Source organism: Manduca sexta, chromosome 27, assembly GCF_014839805.1.
Source record: "Manduca sexta isolate Smith_Timp_Sample1 chromosome 27, JHU_Msex_v1.0, whole genome shotgun sequence".
Classification (NCBI taxonomy): domain Eukaryota; kingdom Metazoa; phylum Arthropoda; class Insecta; order Lepidoptera; family Sphingidae; genus Manduca; species Manduca sexta.
The window spans coordinates 641,733-664,517 of NC_051141.1; the positions used below are offsets into that span (position 1 = coordinate 641,733).

Here is a 22,785-nt window from a genome sequence, read left to right on the forward strand (position 1 = left end):
CTTTTTTAATAAATTATGTCCGATTATAATGACCGACATGATTCTTTACGCCTTCGGTAATAAAGCCGTTGATGCCCGACGACGTTCGGCACGTGGTTCGTTTTATTTTGAATCTCAGTGATGGGGAAGAAGAAGTCGAGAAGAACCATTACCTACCGCAGAAGAGGCATTAAAAGCTGCACAATTATTATCCTGATTTGTTCATAGCAATATTGAAAACGATAATTTGACCATAGCGATGTCTTCTATACACACAATAGTATTAGAGACTGTTTTACAATAAAATAAAAAACAAAAGCAGACAAAAATACAGATTACTTATATTAAAAATACAACTTTTATGTACATACATACATACATACATTTTATAAGTTACTATGTTTCTCTATTAAAGTACTTAAATACATGCATACCATTTACAAAAATGTTTTTTTCACAAAACGCTTTGTATGACGTCCGCTTATTATGACGTGTTTGTCAATTCCTTTCGATGTCATTATAAACGGATTCGACTGTATATCTTTACTTTAAATATAGCATGTTCCAAACAATTGGGTTATATTAATACACCATGGGTCAAATCTTTCCACTAAGTTATTCACAAATATTTATTTTAAATTGTATTGTGGACTTGAGAGTCTGATAGTTGATGCTCTCAAGACAACTTGTATCTTAGTGTGGAGTTAAAGTAAGTTTGCGGAATACAATTGGTAAGACTGTAGTCTGTAATTATGATTTGACCATAGTGAAATGATGTCCAGATACGGTATCATTTCGCAAGAGATGATTATTCCACACCAGTCAATATAATACTGACTTGTTTAAAATCTTACTGCTCTTCTCAAAAAATAGTTATCACCCAATAACCTGTGGTTTTAGACTAAATTTACTTGTAAATGTTTATTTTCTTTCCACATATTTTTTTATCTCTATGTTTGCTTTGATCAGATGACTTCGCTAGGATATGGGATTCCCATACAGTTTTCTATTAAGTCTGATTTAGTTAGATAAATTATTACTTTAGCTTTACTTCATCTGATGATGCGCAATGTAAAGACAATTTCGTCCCTATTGTGACATATACGAGGCATTTCAGTTATTCAAAAAACGGTTATTGCTATTAAAAAGTGCTCTGTCTGAATGAGGCTTTAGCGTTGACAATCGTAGAAAGGGATCCTGTCTAAGATCGTTGATGTTATTACCATCCAGGGCGCTCACGACGCGTGGTCGGGTTGGGTGTGCGTGTTGCTGGTGGGCGTAGCGACGGGCATGGTGGCGGGCGTGATCGACATTGGCGCGTCCTGGATGACTGATCTCAAGTTCGGCATCTGCCCCGCCGCGTTCTGGTTCAACAGGGAGCAGTGTTGCTGGTCCGACACAAACACCACCTTTGACAGCGGGAATTGTTCACAGGTTTGTGTTTGTTTTATAGAGACTGGTTACTTCGCATGACTTGTATTGATATATCATCATGCCGTAGATCACCACATGTATGGAGGGTCTTAAAAAAATGAATTTAATTTTACTCTTCATTATACAAATAGTTAGTTCTCATCATATGAAAAAAATATATATTATTCATTAATTTTGTGGTATTTTACCGAAGTACATTTTCCTTCCTTTTATTTCGCAAAGCGTGACTAGTAACTATAAGGAAAAAAAATCCTATTAAACCCCGCTTTGATTAGGTTACAGCATTTACTTTTCGTATTGTATGGTAGGCTTGAAAAGTATACCTTATTGATGCTGAATATTTATAACTTTTCCGCACTCGATCCTGGTCGGGTTATTGTGTGTTTTAGATCTTAAAACTAGCCATAGCACTTAGATACAGCAGTAGATTTCCTTCTTTCTTAAATTAAAAATCTACCTAACAATATACAGGGTCATTTTGTAACCCTAGACTTAAATTTAACTGCGAGAAAGTCATCTTGAAAGAAGCAGTTTACTATAAGTTACTTTAACCTAAGGTCAAAAACAAAAAGTAAAATTTTCAAACAATAAATATTCAAATAGTTATTTTATTTTACACACCCTTTTGCCACTACTACTATACTAGAATTCGTCGGAGCGGCAACATCGCAGTCATTGATAATATTATGCTCACGCACACGAACGAGTGATGCACACTCGAGCGCAAGGGTAGTTCGTCGCACCGCGCGCCGCGCCGCAACCGAACAGCTGATGTCGGCATTTTAACTACCTAGGATTTTGTGTCGTGCCACATCACTCAATCAACAATTAGACCAGCAGCGACGACGCTACGCCGACGTTACAAAAGACACATACCTAAACATCATTATCATCATCAGCCACATAAAGTCCACTGTTGAACATAGGCCTCTCCTAAAGATTTCCGGACGGACCTGTCGAAAGCTGCCTGCATCCAATGTGTTCCCGCGACGTTTATCAAGTCGTCTGTCCACCTTGCAGGTGGACATCCAACGCCAACATAAACATCACGCACTAATCATCACATTTCATTAGAACCATATTTTCTATGCTCAAACTATCATCATAAGCAAATGACACTAATCAAACAACCACAACTGCATAAGTTAGGTACACATAACACATGATTTCCGTAATTTTAAAGTGGTTTCATTCTTTTAAATCAAAACACACACATTCTAATGTAGGTAGTTCATCCATTTTAGTAGATAAATAGGTATAATAAATACGTTCAATGGTTAGATTTATAACACTCATAACAATAAAATATCATTCTGCAATTCTGGCAATTCACACGAACAATTAATAATGAAGTTGCAATCTTGATAATAATTAGGTAATGTGATAGTTTGAGGTAAAAATGTCGAGCGACGGGATACGTCACGGCGCGGCGCGGCATCCCAATAGGTATCTAACATGTTTTCAAAAAAGTAAATGCGTTTACCAATACCTAATGATGTTTAGTAGATTGCTTGTTCCTTTAAAAGTTGTTTCATACTTCGAAGTATTTTTAATACAGTTAATTTGTGACTACCTCGGTGCCGCAGTTGTTGTACGGATGCTTTGCTAAGGTCACGGGATCGAACCCCGGGTCGGACAAAATGATATTGGATTTTTCCATTCAGTACCTATCGCAAATTCATAAATCCACATTAAAATCGTAATGACAGCCTCCGACAGAAACATAATCAATAGATTGTGATTAGTTCAGTTTCGCGTACGCGTCAACGATGCAACTTCGCGATCGTAAAATATTCAAAATGACAAAAATATTTTTAAAAATAAACTCTATTTTATACACGTTAAGGTCGCATTTAGGGGACTACTTTAAATTTCTTTGTGCCTGACCGACCAACACGCGACACACGAGTTTAGCGAATTCCACAAAGTAGCGGCAAGGATCTGGAGTTGCCTGATGTCCCGATTTGCGCGGGATGTCCCGATTTTCAGAATTCTGGGGACGTGACCCGTTTTGCACCAATAAAATTATTAAAACCATTAAGTATTATGAAAAAATAAACTACGCATTCATCACTGTGTTGAGTGCGACAATGCAATCAAAATAGCACGTATCATCTCACTAGCGCTGAAGGTACAGTTTTGTTTTATTCTCTTGCTTAGAGATGCGACTACCCGGCGATCTGTGCTTTGATGTTAAAACAGACATCCAAATTAAAACACAACTTTAGCATGACTTGGCAGTGATATTTTTTGTAAAACGCAATACATAAAACTTAAATTAAAAAAAATACTTGCTTTTTATGTCCCGATCTACAACACTAAATCTCGATTTGTTTTACCTTCTTGATTTTAAACAAATTGACCCTGGCAACACTAGTCTGGAGGTACACGATATTTGACGAGCCAGAGTTTTACAACTAACACGTGCCCTGGCAGTGTTACCAAACTTTTTATTATTACCTTATTGTGCAATATCTTGTTTATTTTATACCCTATATGCCTATTGAAAATGAATGATTGAATCCAAAATCTCTATTATACTTTATTACTTAAAATAATGTTTCAAAAATACTAAAATATTGCTGTGTATTATTTTAATTAGGTAGACTTTTCATTAATCATTTCATCATAAATCATTACTTATTTTATTTTGTAATACAATTGTGTGTTAAATCTGTTAGAACATCATGTAATAAAAAAATCTAATAGAATTTTGAAATGCTGTGTCGTTTTAGCAAGCTTTTTGGTAAAATGTTTATACTGACAACACTGCGAGTTTAGGCGAGAAAGAGTACGACTATTGTATTGAATAGTCGCGCGCTCTTCGGACTCGGTCAAAGACTCGGACGCGTTGCCATAGTGTCTATCTAGCAAAGAAATGGTACAGAAAGCATAATATGACGTTCGGTAATGTCTACGTAGTCTTCTTTTAGATATTATGACAAACCGAAATATTAATGTTGGAATTAAAATAAATGTCGGAATATCATGTAGAATCTACAAAAGATACGATACCAATAGATTTAAATCTTGTAACTTTAATAATTATGTAGGTAATTTTTTTGGTAAGAAAACTATTTTATTAGCGAAAATACTTAACGTTTATAATTGACGAAATATTTTTTGTAGTAATTAATTATTGACTCAATGAACTGCTGCACCCAAGTCAGTGAACGTATTGGGAGTTCATTTGTGAGCTGACCTTCTGAACCCTATAGGTTCGGTAATAATATCATCAGCTGTGACGTAGTTCATTCACTTCAGTTAAGCGCGCTAAGAGACAGCGTGATCAAAAACCATAAATCTAAAATCGGGATTATTGACGTAAATATTCGTTACTTATGAATAATATTTTGCACGGTGTTACCAGAGGTCACCACGAACCTGTGGTTTCATTTAGTAACGCAATGTCGAAATGACCCTGTATATTCCTCGATTCTTAACGAAATTGAAGATTTACATAACAGTTAAGTTCCCTTACCGACAATTTCAAAATGATCCTAATCCTAATCTTTGATCGATTTCAAGAATAAAGCAATCAAAACAAATCGTTTGTAAGCATACACTTCATTTTGATTGATCCATTTTCGTGATCGCGAAAAAAAGATTGGGATCGTTTATTGATATTAGATATTGCGCTCGACTCTACGTGAACAAGTCGAGCGGCGAGCGCGACGGCTCCGAATAATATTGACTGAACTAATACATTATATTACAACTGTTCACGTCTTGCCACCCAAGCGTCACCGACCCTTCCGCTCAACCAAAATGTAAACGGTGTACCTATCTATACTTTTGTGGTTGGCTGGTGTCGACAGTGGTTGACGTGGCCGCAAGTGTTCGGCGACCGCGGCGACGGCGCCGGCGCATACATCATCAGCTACCTGTTCTACATCGTGTGGGCGCTGCTGTTCGCCGCGCTCTCCGCGTCGCTCGTCAGGATGTTCGCACCGTACGCCTGCGGATCCGGTCAGTTCAGTCAAAAAATGTTTTATTGCCAGCTTCACTGAACACCAGTTGCAGTCAAGTCGCTGTGTGTATCAATAACACACATACTAAAGCCTTTTATACCCGAAGGGCCGGGCTAGGGGGCGTTCCTGGTGCACCTTTTTGCCGTGCTTATTCCACCCCATGATCATATAGGGGACCAACCATATCGGCCATATCGGGCACAAATTCCAGACTCCAGGCTGATGCTGAGTAGAAAACTCAAAATCACTGCCCGACCCAGAGATCAAACCCGAGACCTCAGCACTGTATTCGTACCGTAATACAACTACTCCACGGAGGCATAATAAACTAATAATAACAGAACATATGAATAAGGAGTTAAGTATTAATATTCAGTGCTGGGTATCGGTCTATTCCTCTAAGATAGTCTACCCCTTAGCGCACCTCGCTGGCCTACTACAATGACAGAGTTTAAACATTGTTTGTTGTTCAAAATTTAAAACTTCTAGGTATGTAGAAAACTTTTCATGTTTTCGTTTCTTGATCTCCAAAGGAAAGAAAGCACTTTTGTCGCATTACCAGCATTTTGTTTTATACATCAGATGCGGAATTTCGAAGTTTAAAGTCTTTGTAAGGGGCTTCCTTTAGAATATTTCAAGAATTGTTTTTTACACATATACTGTAGCTGTTTTAAATTTTTGAAAATGTAAACCGGTGGAAATATCATATTAATATGTACCCTTCGTCTCCATTGCAACCTAACAGCAATGTATGTCGCGTTTTAAACCGATATTACTAAAAAGAGTACCAAGTAGGCTTTCAAATTGTAAGAAGCATTGTGTTAAAAAAAATATTTAATAAAAAGGCATGTTAATTATTTTTAGAATCGTTTTGAAGCTTAGAATTTGTTTATTTATGTCGCTGACTGTATATTTCGTAAAATACGGATATACAATCACCCTGGAAACATAAATATATCTAATATTATTATGTGTCCGCAGGTATACCCGAAATTAAGACAATCCTGAGTGAAGCTTCATCATTCGCGGCTACTTGGGCAAGTGGACGCTCATCATCAAGGTGGTGGGACTGATCCTGTCGGTGTCCTCAGGCCTGTCCCTGGGCAAGGAGGGACCCATGGTACACATTGCCAGCTGCTTGGGTGAGTGAATTAAAAGTTAATACAAGTATATTTGAATGAATTAACAAATTTCAGTATCACCTCATTGGTTGCTGTATACATTGTACACTGCGATACCGTCGGTTCGACACGACGGAAAATAATATATATACATAACAACCCATACGAGATTATAAATCTCATATCGAGGGTCTCACACCTGCGACGCGGATTTTTCAAGTTATTATTTATTTGACAGTATGTTTCCATTCAGATTTGAGTGAATTTAATAGTATTATAGATTTAACCGCCAGACCTTTCTTGAAAAATTAACTAACGAACGCTAAGAAGCTATTATCTTAAAAACAAAGCAGGTTCTTATCGTCCGTTCACAGCGCTAGGACGGTTATTCGGTTGTTATCGAGTGTTATTGAGGTGATCGGCCGCACGCACTGATGTTCATGTGTCGGTCATGTCATTTAAGAGTACAAGACTATTAGAAATTGCAAACTTTACTATTCAATCTTTTTTTTTAAATATCATTTATTTCGATCGTTTTGGTCACGTGACTTATTTTTAGCAATAGCTAGTATATGCCATTCATACATTCTCGAAAAATCTGTAAAGTATTTTTATGTAAATTCTTTTGTATTTTTGGTGAACAAGTATAAGTGTAAAATTATATAATGTATTCTTATGTTTACGTGGATGTTAGACATTGAAATTAAACTAATTTTCGAATTCTATCGCGGTTTTAGTATTCTTTATTTTCTCCCCGAGGTTTCGAAGACTTTGCAGCCTAAAAAAAAATACTAAAACCGCAATAGAATCCGAAAATTAGTATTTCAAGATTATATCATATTAAGAATACCATCAGTTTAAAAATAAACATTACCTACTTATGATTTTTTAGTTGCTCATTCTAATTGAATCGTGCTACTAAAAGCCTGTTTCCACTTTCCACTGAATCGAAGACATATCATAATTAAAAGAAAACTTTGTGAATAGCGATTTTGAAAACACTTCGAATTATTAATGTACCACCGCCTCAGAAGGTGCTATCTCTCGAAGAAGCAGCGCAAAAAACTCGCTCAGAACACGAACTGTCAAATGAGTCATATGGAACTGTAACACATGTATGTCCGTTGCGCAGGTAACATCTTGTCGTACCTGTTCCCGAAGTACGGTCGCAACGAGGCGAAGAAGCGCGAGATCCTGTCGGCCGCAGCCGCTGCGGGCGTCTCGGTCGCGTTCGGGGCGCCCATCGGAGGCGTGCTCTTCAGCTTGGAGGAGGTAGGTCGCGAGACATCAGCGGCGGTCTGCCGTGGCTACAGGGGAGGGGAACACTTACAGACTTAAGAGAGAGCTTACCATTGTAATTACGCTGAAATGCAATATAGAGTCTGAAAATAGATAAATACATCTTTTCTAAATCAGTATCTAACAAGAGCTGGCACTTGAAATAGACATGTGACGGACTTATTGCAGGCCAAAACCTACTTACGTTAACCTTGAGCCAGCAAAGTTAGTTTTCATACAAACAAATCTAACACTTGTGTTGTTTTATCGGCAGGTGTCGTACTACTTCCCGCTGAAGACGCTCTGGCGGTCGTTTTTCTGCGCGCTGATCGCGGCGTTCATCCTGCGTTCGATCAACCCGTTCGGCAATGAGCACTCGGTGCTGTTCTTCGTCGAGTACAACAAGCCGTGGATATTCTTCGAGCTGATACCGTTCGTCGGTCTGGGTATTATTGGTGTGAGTTACTTTTCATTATACAGGTGTATTTTTGAGACGGAGCAGTAAGGGCAGCCACCTTAACTGCTGTAGTAATATAGAAACTTTTTTACGAGACTGTCCATTGTTTTTGAAGTAATATAAGGTATAAGATACGTGGATACATGGATTTTGGAAAAGTGTACACCAAGAAAATGCGCATAATATTTAAATTTCACATGCATTCTAAGCTGTTAACTAACAGTATAAAAAGCACCATCCCATATTTGAGTTCATACTTTTGTCTTCACGTAGTGATGGCTCTTTAGTGTCGTATTTGAAAAAGGCCGATTTTCACTTCTTTAGCGCTTTTTTATGTAGGCACTATACCCTAAACTACCATACCCATTAAAAAAATATACATTTATTATTATTTTTTTATTGTATTAGTAGTAAATAGTACTTAGACAACGAAACGCTAAATAAGTCAATATTGCGATTTTTCGATACGATAGGTTACTCAGGAGCGGTCGATAGGTGTGCAGTGTTCTTTATGCTTTCCTTAAACTTCTTTGTTCCAATAATCTAACACACAATACTCCGCAGGGCTGCATAGCGACGATATTCATAAAGGCTAACATCTACTGGTGCCGGTACCGCAAGTACTCGAAGCTCGGCCAGTACCCCGTGACGGAGGTGTTGGTGGTGACGCTGGTGACCGCCATCATCGCTTACCCGAACCCGTACACGCGCATGAACACCAGCGAGCTGATCTACCTGCTGTTCAACCAGTGCGGCATATCCAACTCGGACCCCCTGTGGTGAGTGTCATGCTGCACTTTGGTATGAACTGGTTGAACTAATATTAGAGGTCCTTTGGTTTTGTTTAGGTGGTTTAGATGTCTGGATTTATCTAAGTGGAATTAGTTTTTCATGTCATTACTTACTCAAATGAGTTTCATTTTTTCAATATTAATGGGTTTGGTTCCTGACTACATATATTGGTTTATCAAAATTCCAACGTCGCTGTTTTAGATTCCATGAAATTCCCAAATTTTTTCAAATTTCCATCATTACAAAAATAAAAAGTTCACCTATAGGTTTAAATAAATTGTTTTATATTATTTCATATTAAATTTAAAATGAAACAAGTATTTTTTATCAGTTGTCATAATAATAATTTTTAATAATAAATTAAAATTTTGTTAGCAGGACAAATAAAAGATAAAAAAAAAGTTACATATAGTTAGTGCACCTTGAAAGGTTTGTAGTTCACTCCATGACGCCTTGTCAGCAATGCATTCTCTTAGTAACCAAACTACAGACACCGAAATTAGAATACTATAGTTATAGTGATTAAATCAAATATACTTACCTTACCCATCAAATGTAGTGATTACAACCGCAACTTCACCGACGCGAACTCGGCGATCGAAAAGGCAGCTGCGGGGCCGGGCGTGCACCGCGCCATCTGGCTGCTGGTCCTGGCGCTGATCCTCAAGCTGGTGATGACCATATTTACTTTCGGCATCAAGGTGCCGTGCGGTCTCTTCATACCTAGTCTCGCGCTCGGAGCCATCGCCGGCAGGATTGTGGGCATCGGTGAGTACAACTGTGCATTTATAATGATACTAGAAGTCAGGTTAAAAATTAAAATATTTCCCACGCGAGCAAATTATTCTGATAAAGAACACGCCTATATATTTCAGGATACGGTCTATCCATGTGCCAAATTTTATTCAAGTCTGTTCAGCGGTTGAAGCATTTACTTTTACCAAACCAAAGATGTAAACAATTTCACATTTCTGTTTATAATATTAGTCAGAAATAAGATAACATAAAAAGTCTCTTGACGAGTTATTAATATTACTAAAAATCAATGTTTGGTCATAATATAGTGGACATTATAATTGAGAAATAGAGATATATTGTTTACTAATGTGTTAGTCTCATATATGAGTGGCTGTCTGAGTAGGTACTACTCAGTAAGCAGCAGTGGGAACAGACATTGTAACTAAGTAGTTACTGTGCATAATGATATTTAATATCTTATATCTCAGTAATGGAATGGATGGTGATTCTATTGTTTATAGGTGGTCAGACCTCCTACCATCATGCAAGCGGAATAATTGTGTAATAAAAATACGTAGATATCAGTGTATAGGCTTATATAAAGGGGATGGGTAGGCCTTGCCCACCCTAGTATTGCGTGTTGTCTACTGAAAAGATTTTGAAGTAGCCTACTACTGTTACAAATTGTTATAACAAAGAAAAGTATTATATCTGTAAGTAGACAGAAGTAATTTTATTTTTAATGCCATTACAATGGCCCCTTGGAAATGCTCTAGCTATACTCATGTACGCCGATAGTTATAAACGTCACCTCATCGTTTCGCAGGTGTGGAGCAGCTTGCGTACCACTACCCAAAGATCTGGCTGTTCTCGGGCGAGTGTTCGACTGGCGACGACTGCATCACGCCGGGCCTGTACGCCATGGTCGGCGCCGCGGCGGTTCTTGGCGGTGTAACTAGGATGACTGGTGAGCAAAACATTTACTAACAAACAGGCCACCATAAACATGTCGCGGGGAGGACAGGCGAGGCGGTAGTCATCATTCCTCAATTATAGACCTACTAATTATTAATTACTTACTAATCATGTGAAGTGAGGTCATATTGCCGTGTCTTTATAAAAAAATCTATATTACAAACTCAGTCTAACTTAATACGATGCAAATAAATACACGGTAAATATGCGTATATCTACGTGTTCAAGTAAAAATAAATTAATATCAAACTAAATGGTTTGTGTTGTCTACAATATAGTGTGTTGTTTCCAGTGTCCCTGGTGGTGATAATGTTCGAGCTGACGGGCGGCGTGCGGTACATCGTGCCGCTGATGGCGGCCGCCATGGCGTCCAAGTGGGTGGGCGACGCGCTCGGCCGCCAGGGGATATACGACGCGCACATCGCTCTCAACGGATACCCGTTCCTGGACAGCAAGGACGAGTTCCAGCACACGTCGCTCGCCGCCGACGTTATGCAACCAAAGTAAGTGATTATAAAGTGAAGCTTAGATTAGCAATAAAATATGCAGATATTTACTTCCACAAGCGATTGTCATCGTGTAAACGTTCATAATAACCTGACTTCTGCCAATTTTAAAACTTGCAAGACTAGCGGCGTGTCGCATCTGGAATTTATTCAATATATTGCTTAACCGGTGTCTACCAGAAAACCAATCAGATGTCATAACTTGCTGTTGCGATTTATAAAATGTATTATATTTCCGGTGGCTCAAACACACGCCTTTCCTTCCCTTTATAGTGAAGGGCCTGAGGGTTTGGAGTTTACAATTTTGCTTCAGTGAATCTATTTATATGGTTGAAACGGGATGCAAAATTTATCAAATAAATTTTGGTGCTTCGGATTTTTGAATTATTTTAACATAAAAGATATAAAAATAAATATGCGTGCATATAAATTTAAATTAAATAATGTTTTTAATTCAGGTGTTTGGAAAAAAAATATTATGAATAAATTTCATGATGCGAATTTGACATACTAATATACTCTTGAGAATTTTTGCGTTAAAGGCGTGTTGTGTTTTTGTTTTTATATAATCGTTTTCCTAACACGCGTCCACCGTGTGATCATAGCGCATAGCTAAGCTGAGCTCCCTCTATCCACCCAAACCTTGCAAGGCTTAATATTTTAATATTCTTTATAATACAATTCTGTTGTTTTGACAAAAATAAGCATAACAATACTATGATGAATTCATTTGATGATGCTAATTTTGCACACTATTTTACTGTTGCGAATTCTACATACTATTTAACTGTTGCGAATTTTGCGCTAAAGGCTTATTATGTGTTTTTATAATTTTCCTAACACGCATCTATCATGTGATCATAGCGCATGGCTGAGCCGAGCTGATTTTATCTGTGTGTGCGAAATGGTAAGCACTGTTTATTTGCACCACTCTCATTCACCTGCTGTGTGTTTAACGCCAAAACTATAATGATCTGCGATGGGCATAGCCGGATGACTATCACTAATCGGGAGCCTACCCTAGCGACTGCTATAAGGTAGGAAGAAGCTGTTGCAGATCAGGACGGATATTACTATGATACCCGAAAGGCTGGCCAGGGTAGCTAAAGTGAATCGACGACACAATGTGTCTAGTTGGTTGGCGTTGTAGTTGTATTTTCTTGTTACTTATGCATAATTTAATTCGCCAATGAAGAAATGAAATAATGCTTGCTGCGTGAAAAAACATATTACATATTTTTATTATATTTTGTCTAGTATATTGGCAGAAAATGAATATGTTGACAATGTGTAATATTTTTTCTTTATGCTGTCTGTCGACTTAAAGATATCTGCTGTGCTGTTCTCGTTATTCCTTATATATAACAAGTAAAGCAGTTGATAAACATGTTAAATACAACTAATCACACTACATATAATAGTTTGCAAACATCTTGAGCCCATGACCGCGTGGTGGAGGAATATTCTTGTATGTTAATGTGGTTGCAAGCGAGTGAAGCTCATGTGAATTTATTATATTTATTAAAGTGTCGTAACAAGTATATATCTACTGTACAGACGCAACGAGACCCTCTCAGTGATCACGCAAGACTCTATGACGGTTGACGACGTGGAGACGCTGCTCAAGGAGACGGAGCACAACGGGTACCCGGTGGTGGTGTCTAAGGAGTCGCAGTACCTGGTCGGCTTCGTGCTGCGCAGGGACCTCAACTTGGCCATTGGTAAGGGATTGTTTCATTTCCATACATGAAAAGTGTAATGGTTGGGTGAGATGGGGCAGATTATTGAATTCCAGCCAATGGCACAAGTAATATGCTTGCCTGATACATAAAAGTACGACTCGCCTAACAATATAATGTCGAATTACAAAGGTCTCACTTTATCTTTTTCAATCGCTCTTGATCGTCACTGAGCCATTTGAATCGTTGTTCTTCTAGAACGAAAATGTACGTTATTGATTAAAGAAAAACATTACTTACTAAACATTACTACTACTACAAACATCAATAAATACCTTCAATTATTAATTTATTTTACAATAGCGTCTACTGTTGCCTGCACAAGAAAGCTGAGACTCATTGGCCGTTCGTTCGTTCGTTCATTCATTCATGCTTACCTGACTGAGTGTCCCCAATTACCAATCTTTAGATTGTGATAGAGATCATAAGCGGACAATACGTGTCTCTTCTACAACCGTAATGACTAAAATGACGAATGCGCCGGACCCATGTGCAGATTTCAATTCTGGAAAAATGCTGGCCAAACGATCACTTTTTATTGCCGCCGTTTTCAATCAACGTTTCCGATTGCTTTTTTCAATCCATAGTGAAAAAAGAGAAAGCAGGACGATGTTATTTTTTTATATGTTTACAAGTGACTTATTTTAATTTGTCTATTCCCAGAATAGGAAAAAAAATAATGTTTTCAATAATTTCTATTGCGATTGCCATATCCTAACAAGCATTGTGCATGTAATGATAAAAGGTGTACATCACATTTAAATATTTTTTCGTGAATATTATATAATAATATTCTTATAGTCTATCTGATAGTGTGATCATCACAGCAGTTCACCCAACCTGAAACAGTAACCTGTAACATAAATATATTAAAAGTCGTCTAAATTTTCTCTGTGCACCGTACAGCCAATGCCCGCCGCACGATGGAGGGCATTATCGGCCAATCAGTGGTGATATTTGCTGGCGCGGTGAACCCGCCAGCCGGCGCGCCGCCGTGCCTGCACCTCAACAGGATCCTCGACATGGCACCCATTACAGTCACCGACCAGACGCCCATGGAGACGGTTGTCGACATGTTCCGCAAGCTTGGACTACGTCAAACTCTGGTCACGCACAACGGGTGAGTGCTCTTACATACACAATGCTAGAGAACATATGGATTGAACAAGTAGATTATTACAGATGGTAGTCAATCTTGTATTAGAATTGTGAACCATGATTCCTACATTTTGTGAGGTTTAATACTTTGTGTCACTAGGTTAGTTTAGTGCAGACTTATGCAGTACTTTCTAGTTTGAGATGCTGATAGGCAAGCGTGTCATAAACAAACTAATATTATCCTCCTGCAGACGGCTATTGGGCGTAATAACAAAGAAGGACGTGTTGCGCCATGTCAAGCAAATGGACAACGAAGACCCCAGCTCAGTTCTGTTCAACTGATCCACGTCGAGCCGCGCTCGGGTCCCGCCGCCCGCGTGAGCGACTTGACGATCACTCTGTCAACACGTGGGCGCATCGGCTTTGCGCCTCCGCCCTCGCTCGCCACCCCCGGGGTGCAGATCCTCTGGACCGTTTAGTCGATCCGCCGAAGCAGACTCGCAGCCGATGCGCATGCGCACCATCACGTTTGTCCAACGCTCGTACTAATGGCGACTAACACTGTATCGTTAGGTGACACTGTGCGTTTCAAATGACAAGATTTCGACATCACCATTCCGCTTTGTTTTGTATATGCAATATCACATACGCTTTCCTTAACAATTAATTATATTCATAAATAATAACTTAATATTGTGATTTTTGTTGGTGGTATTTTATTATTGTAATAAATTAATTAATTATTATGGATCGATAAAGTTAAATTTATTGGCATTTGATCAGATTATTTTTCACGTTTTCATAATATATTTGGATTTGTTTTAAGCAGTAAAAAGTATTCTATGCAACAGTAATGGCATGTTGAAAGAACCACAGGAAATGTTTAAAAAGTTAAAATAAAATTAATCGTTTAAAATGTTGTTGCAGACAGTACATGTTGAGTATCAAAACAACTGTTTCGACAGTTTTGTCATTTGAAATACACAATATTTTGATGTTTACTTATGATATGTGATGGAATTTTACAGTTTAATTATAAGGTACAGGTGTAACGTTTAACTGAGTAGGTTCCTGTGGCAGCGGAGTGGCGCGCAGGTGTGATATGACGTAACAGCGCTGTCGCGCTACACACGTGGTAAACAAATATCTTAAGATCTTTGAAAGTACTTGCAACAAATTTTACCGTATTCCTTTTCAACAAATTGGCAAAAATGAATAATTCCATTCTTTCTTCTTAGTTATAAACGCAAGTTTTTTTTTTTACTTTGTATGCAAATATTGTTCCGTATTACTCAGGTTTTATTAATGAAAAAAAACTCAACAGTATCATATACCGCAATAGCCAACTCAGTTGATCACCACCCCTGTAATAAATGTTTTAATCTCGATTTATTGATGTTATTATATTCACATTTCACACTTAATCTCGCTCTAGTACGTTATAGGGAGGTTAGGTTATAATAGAAGAATCAGGGTAATAGTGCGCAACCAAACGCAGGCCCCACGCTCATAGACAGTGGTTTCACGACAAAGCAGTGCCTTTATACAAATAATTTTGAACCTCATACAGACTATAATAGCGTTCGTATTTCATTGACATGTCATAAAACTTTAACTAGCAAGTATAAGCGTTATTATTGGACATATGAAAATAATTTTGCATACAGCAATTGCTATCAATTGAGTCAATACTTGTACTATGAGCGTCGGCTATTGTGTTTGTGGTCTTGTGATCGCTGTACAAAGCCTTAAAACATTGTGTCCGTCACCAACAAGACTTAGTTAATGTTAGGAGTATCCTAGTGAAGTTAGTCACATTTTACAAATTTGTATATTCACTTGTTAAGTACGTGGTAGCTAATAATAATGCGTATATTCGTAACGACGAACACACACGTGTATTTTATCGGAAACAGATTTTTTTTGCATCAATATAGAACAGCTGACTACTAGGGTTCACTCGAAATTTTACTTTTACAAAAATTTGAATGATTTGCTGTCTTAAAAGCTTCGAAGTTACTGTGTCGCGTGTTATAATACTTCATTTGTACCGATATTTTACGGTGGTGTGCGTTCAATGTTACTGTTTGTATAGATGTAGAATTAAGAGTTATCTCACAGCAAAAGCTGGTACGAACGATGAAACATTTAGTACTCGCTGGATTACGAAGTGTATGCGAGTACGTTTTAAACTTGGTAGCTAATGTATAATAAACTTAAAATTTGCTCGTGGTACGATATATTTATCCGTCTGGAGAGCGACTCCGTACACAAGGTGTAAAACACGCCACAGTGGCCCACGGAAGTGTGTCGCGTGCCGGGATCTGCCTGTGCATATGTTTCAAACAGGCCGGGAATATTATATGGACTGGTGTCTACTCTATCTGGACAATATTCTACTTACCATTAGGTATAGTGGGGTCAAGTTGCCCATAAAAAATATTCTTATCGCGAAGGCTGCCATTTATGGCCAAGTGCATAATGCACCTTCATTATGGTTGGTGACGGACACCACAAGGCCTTGCGCTGAGCTGTCGTCGCCATCGCATCTGGCGTAGAGCAGCTTACTCCATGGCGCTTACGGACGCATCCGTGGCACTTGTAAATAATCTGATAGTTGTATTTATCTACCCTGATGGATCAGTATTGCAGTATATTTTGTTTTCTGGAATTGATTATCACATAAATGCGATTTTAGATAGTGTAAGGTATAAATAAATAAGTTTTTTTGTGAAGTACAGCATCCAATTAGATGCATCTCGCGTCTTCTCTTGTTTGCCTCTACCTTGCTACATTTATCTTTCATTATTAATAAATATTTCATCATTTTCGGTAAAGAGATCGATTATATAAAATGACATTTAAATCCATTATTTTTGAGATCCTTATTTTGATAGAATATAATTTGAATATATATATTTTTAAGCAAAGCTGATCTGTTAGGGGTCGAATAGTCGCGCTTACTATGATTTGATTCGTCTTACCTGTCCACCGTTCACCGAGTACAATCATATTCACTGCATTGAAGTAGAAAATAGATAAAAATTTGCATAAACGCGTATTTCGTTTTGGACGGGTAATGATAATGACGTAATTATATTTGATAGTAATATTATATTAACCAAACGAGTATGTCGCGGCCTAAAGTAATAGCTATTTAATCATGTTGTAATTAATTGTAATGTTATTAATGTAAAATTATTAAATTATAATTAATTTATTTAAAAAAAATAATTATGTCAATAGTATTTTATGCACCTGATTGTATTTTTAACCAATAAATGTATATCGAGTATCTATTTTTAATGTTGAATTGTGAACAAAATGTATTGCATATTTCTTTTTTTTATATTATATTATATTGAATCTTTTTGTATATAAATAAGATGATGTCTATATATGATGCATAATATTTTAAAGTCTCATTTTGCGTAGATATTTAGATGATACCACTTAGTGTAATGTAGAGTAAGATTATAATATTTGAGATATTTTTTTTATTATCTAATGTTTGTACTTTTCACACAAGTTTTCAGAGTAGTAAGTTCGTCTAACAGATACTATTGTTAGTTGATGTCCACCGCGGCTTAATACCGTAACGGGTGTAGCCTGTATGCAGTCAGATGTTTAGCGGGTAAACGAATATGACATGTTTTAGACCATCGACAGCTTTCAATATACGATCCCAATCATAATAAAAACTATGCTCTGATTAGCCGATTTTCGCAATCGACCGAAAAGAATGTTTGGAATCGTTTATTGAAGGTATAAGTAATCTGGGTTTTTTTAATATTTGACATATTCACTCTGCCCCATTTATGTGGAGACAATGCCCCCGCGTTGGTGTATATTATCACTTCCATATTGTTAACATATTGATGACTATTATGAGCAGCTCTGTATAAATATATTTGTGACCCATATTGATGTCTATTTAATTACTGTGCACCATATAAGTGTTAGGGGCTCATAATGGCCCGTGGTATGATGCGATCGCACGCGGCGAATATACTGTTGATACTACACCTTTTATTATAAATGTCCAGATGTATATTAAATGTTATAGGTGATGTTTTTTTTGGAGGGTGAGACGCAGGCTGGGCCCAATTAGTGCACAAAATTTGACTTTCTGGAGCTAATGTTTCGACAATTCATTCTGTAGTATTGTAGTAGTATTTCTGTTATTGATACGGAAATTTTACCAAAATTGACGAATATGTGAAAACCCTAATTGTGTGTGAATATTGGTACTCCAGATTACGCGCCATGTACGCGTTAGCCGCGGTGCCACGTCGGCAAAATCATATTAAAACATAAATGTCATATCTCACATATAAATGTATTTTATTTCAATTAAAAGTTCTCTCCCTCTAAAAAAACAGTCGTTATTATGTCCATGTTAAATGTGAATGTTGTAAAATATTGTCTGATATTTTTTTGCTAATCGGTACGCGACGATATATCGAATATGTAAATTTGCTATACCGAAATATTAAGAAAGTAATGGCATAGTTATGTCATTTATTTAAACATGGGGAATTAATATTACATTATAAAAAGCTATGGAATATTTTTTTTTATATGATACATAAATATTCAGCAAGTCGTGGCTATCTTCACATAGTGTCAACAGCGTTCCTATTAGCAAAGAAGTCGTAGCATAATCCTAGTGCAATGGACGTGTAAGCAGAACTCGACGCTTCATAGCGCAGCTGATATAAATCTATGCATAATTAGGGTAATTTGACAAACTATGTAAATATAAGTGTTTTTCTGTACATCGATAAATTTGTTTTAATCAAAAGCGGGCGGCAGGAGAGGGTAATAATTACACAAAGTAAGTATTTGAAATCATTTTCTATGTATATATTAGATAATAGTGAGATCACTGCACTGTGCTGCAAAAATTATTATACCTAGTTAATGTACACCCTAGTGGTATTTTTGCGGTCAAAAAATTGTATCTATAATCATTTTAAATTCAATCGACGTTATAATTATTCCATATTTTATAGACAATTCAATCGAAGGAGCTAGCCAATGACAAACACCACGTTACGTCACCGGCATCATGGAGCGTGCGTGTGAGAGAAATAGCACGACTTTGAGAACGTTCTCATATCGATACATAATATTGCTGTGTAATTCATCCGCATAACTCTTTTTTATAAAAAAAAACACACACACACTAATAATAATTTCTCTAGACTTCCAAGTACAAGTATTATGGATTGATTTGTAATGGATGTGTTTGTATAAAATAGTTTATCGGTGTACAGTATAAATGTATTGTAAATGACGTATTTAACTCTTTAGGGACTGGATTTTGCTTTTTCAGAATGTGACAGAATTATTTAAATTGATTACTGTAATATTACATTATTGATTGCCCTTCTTTCTATGTTAGTCGTTTTCACTTGATATTTTATCCTGTCGGTGAGATGGTTTTGAAGGATAATTCTTAAATTAGCTTACTAGTATACCAAGGAACACTTATGATGGATGTGATTGTATATTATCTAGGGCTGTTATTTCCACCGTCGATACAATTTATTCGAGGAATAAAGCACAACAAACGACTTAAAAATTACAGTTGTACAATATAGAGTTGTCAACTCAATTTTATATTTAGTCGGATTATAATTTATTTGATGGATAATTGTATTTGACGATTGAGTAATCACCCCCTCATAGTATTTTCTATTATCAGTATCAAAATATCGACATGAAAGTTAAAATGCATACTTCACGGGTTTTTTTTCGCTATGATGATGTTTACGCTATGTTTGTAATTGTTCTTACAACTACAACCCTGAAGTTGCTGCAGACGTCCAACACGAGTGTTTCTATTCTTGTACACAGCTTGCGTCATTTCAAGCCGATATCGGCTACAATAATTCATACGAGCCCTTTAAGCTCCCTAGTAATTACATTGTATTTTTATATGTAAACTAAATGGACTGAAACTAAATTGTATTACCTATTTGTAAATAAAACTGACTTTTAAAAACGGACGCGTCGTCGCGCGTCCTATTATAATAGTTTGTATTTATCGATCGGCGGTGCGTTTGCACCAGAACTTGTATTGTAGCAGGATATGTAGCGAGTTTGTCGCAGCTGGAGGACGTCCGTCACGCGTCAGACGTCGGCATCGACTAGACATGATGTCGATAGCTGACGTAAAGCTGTAAAGCTTGACGCCATCGGAAGTCTCATAAACGTAGTATCCCATGTGTACACTCGTTAGGTAGGAATCGGGTTTCATTTGCAATTAACACTTATTAGCCCGCTTTACTGCAGAGCTTGCGAGATGCTGATGTCAAATATCATATACACGCACCTTGCCGCTGACGTATAGCTCAGTAGTTAGACATGTACTCACATCGCGACTTCAATTCTGTCTGAATATGGACGCAATACGCTTTAGAAATAGTTTGTTGGCTCCATTTGAGTACGACAATATCATATAAATATCCTATCTGCTGGTTTAAATTTGCATGTTACTGTTTTGTGCCGTTGTAACAATTCCAAATCTATGTCAAACAGAATTGGGGCCAAAATTGGAAAGCTCCCATAAATCGCGCATGGTAATCGTTGCCTTGTGTATAGACCGCGCCTAACTGCTATTGCCCACGTCGTTAAGTGGAGGGAAACAGGTTTATTCGGTTCAAATGGTACCCAACTCCTAGAAGAAGTAGAAGCTATTCCAGCTTCTCCTACAGTTCTGTCCCACAAATTTATATCTGAGATAAACGCCTTTTCTCATTCTCTCTCACTGTGGGTATATACAAATAAATGGTAGGTATGCGCGGTTGAACGGTACAGGGAAGTGGTGTGGGGCAGCACTGCGTGTTGATATTAACGACATATGAAGTATGTTATTGTCATGTAAATGTAGTGATATTACACCCTAACTGCGCCCAAACAGTACGAGCTCGCCAGCCAATCTTAATATAAGGTCTGCAGCACGGTTTCATTCACGGCTTTGAGTTTTCTGTCTACAAATCAAGCATAAATTGGTCTGATCCACTTCCTGTAATTCTTTAGTCTGTAACAGTTACTGCGTGTTACCAAATTCAGTGTATCCTATCCAGTACACTTGACTTTTATGTCGCGTCAGTTCGGCAGCTCGCGCTGTGTAAAGCTAGACAATTTTTACATTTTCCATTATCAGTGCTGTTGCTGTACTCACTATGTGCGTGCTATGTTTACTCAGCGGGCTTCAATTCTGTACAACATAGGAAAATAACGTGGATTCTCATTATTTAAAACAAGGTATTACCCAATTATGTAAACTTTATGTGACATCTTCGCATTGATATGGTAGAGGATCGTACAGAATTAAAGCCCGGTAGTTGAAGCCTGCGGTTAGTGCATCTTCAGCATTTTAGGGGCCGTTGACAAGAAGCTACAGAGGAAAGAGATAATCGTTAACGCTAATAAAATAAAGATACATGTACGGGAATGACATATCCTATATAATAAATAAGTCTCTCGTTATAACTGTTTTTATTAGCATTAGTGATTGTGGATAGACATCTCGTCTACGGGCCCTGCGCCCCACACGTATATTACTTTATAGGGTGTAACTATCATAAAATCATTGTATATCGTATTTGAGTTTAGGAGATATTAAATAAATTTAAATGAATATTATAAATATGTTTTATTTAGTATCTAGTGTTCCCTACTGCCGCGCTAAGCACAAAAGCGGAAAACCTTATTTCGAGATAATCGAAGTTTTGTGATAGAGAAACTCAAGTTTCTTTTTAAAAGTTCTTAAAAAGATACCGTTATTTAGGTAAGTTCATTAGATGGGTATTTCTTAAAGCTATCTGACGACAAAGATCAAGATTTTGATTCTTTTTGAGATACCGCTTTTGATTTTAGCGCGACAGCCTATTTGTCATAAAAAACATTGCGGCGATACGCTGATTAAAAAAAAGTATCTCCCGTACAAGTTTAGATAAATAATTGGGATATTGTCATTTTGTATGATTGTTCATATTATTTGAACTTTTATGCGAAGCAATATTAATAGCTACATAAAGAGTTGTCAAAACGTGTATGTTTCCCATGGTGCATCAGTTAGTAAATTATACCTACAGCAAATGTAATGCATTATAAAAAAATTAAACCAACACTTCTAAATTTTTGTCTTTAATTTTAATTGTTATTTTGATTATAGGTAGTTAACGTAATATGCGTTGCGAATAACTTAGTATTATCGAATATAATTTCCATTTGCTCATCTGTAATCTAATGTTTATTTGCGATATTCGTAGTTCTTTTAACGGAGCTAGTTTGGCGGCTTCACTAAGTCTGAAAACTAAAAAATATATATATCGTTTTTCTAAATAGTAGGTACCTATATTTAGATTTCTTCAGAGTATTGCTGTATATTATTTACAAACTAGCTTTTGCCCGCGGCTCCGCCCGCGTTATAAAGTTTTTCAGGCTAAAGTTTTCCGTTATAAAAGTAGTAGTTTCCCGGGAGCCTTTGTTCTTCCCAGGGTCTCAAACTGTCTCCATACCAAATTTCATCTTAATACGTTGGGTAGTTTTTGAGTTTAACACGTTCAGGCAGACAGATGCAGCGGGGGACTTTGTTTTATAATATATATTTTTAGAACTTTTTAAGAGGAACAATCCCGTCATACATCATTGTTGCATAACTTTAACCGTTTACGCAGCGCA

The 22,785-nt window shown here is 37.1% G+C and overlaps 1 protein-coding gene across 1 annotated transcript; it reads left to right on the plus strand.

Annotated features, from left to right (window-relative positions):
- Positions 1 to 1,209: 1,209 nt before the first annotated feature.
- LOC119188397 (H(+)/Cl(-) exchange transporter 5) lies at positions 1,210 to 21,744 on the plus strand (the record flags this gene model as incomplete). Its single annotated transcript, XM_037443841.1, is given in 13 exon segments — positions 1,210 to 1,413; positions 5,232 to 5,382; positions 6,366 to 6,394; positions 6,397 to 6,526; positions 7,638 to 7,777; positions 8,058 to 8,240; positions 8,805 to 9,019; positions 9,592 to 9,800; positions 10,597 to 10,737; positions 11,038 to 11,248; positions 12,809 to 12,972; positions 13,897 to 14,110; positions 14,340 to 21,744. Coding segments are annotated over 13 exon segments (2,082 nt in total), but the record flags the coding sequence as incomplete, so codon positions are not given.
- Positions 21,745 to 22,785: the final 1,041 nt, after the last annotated feature.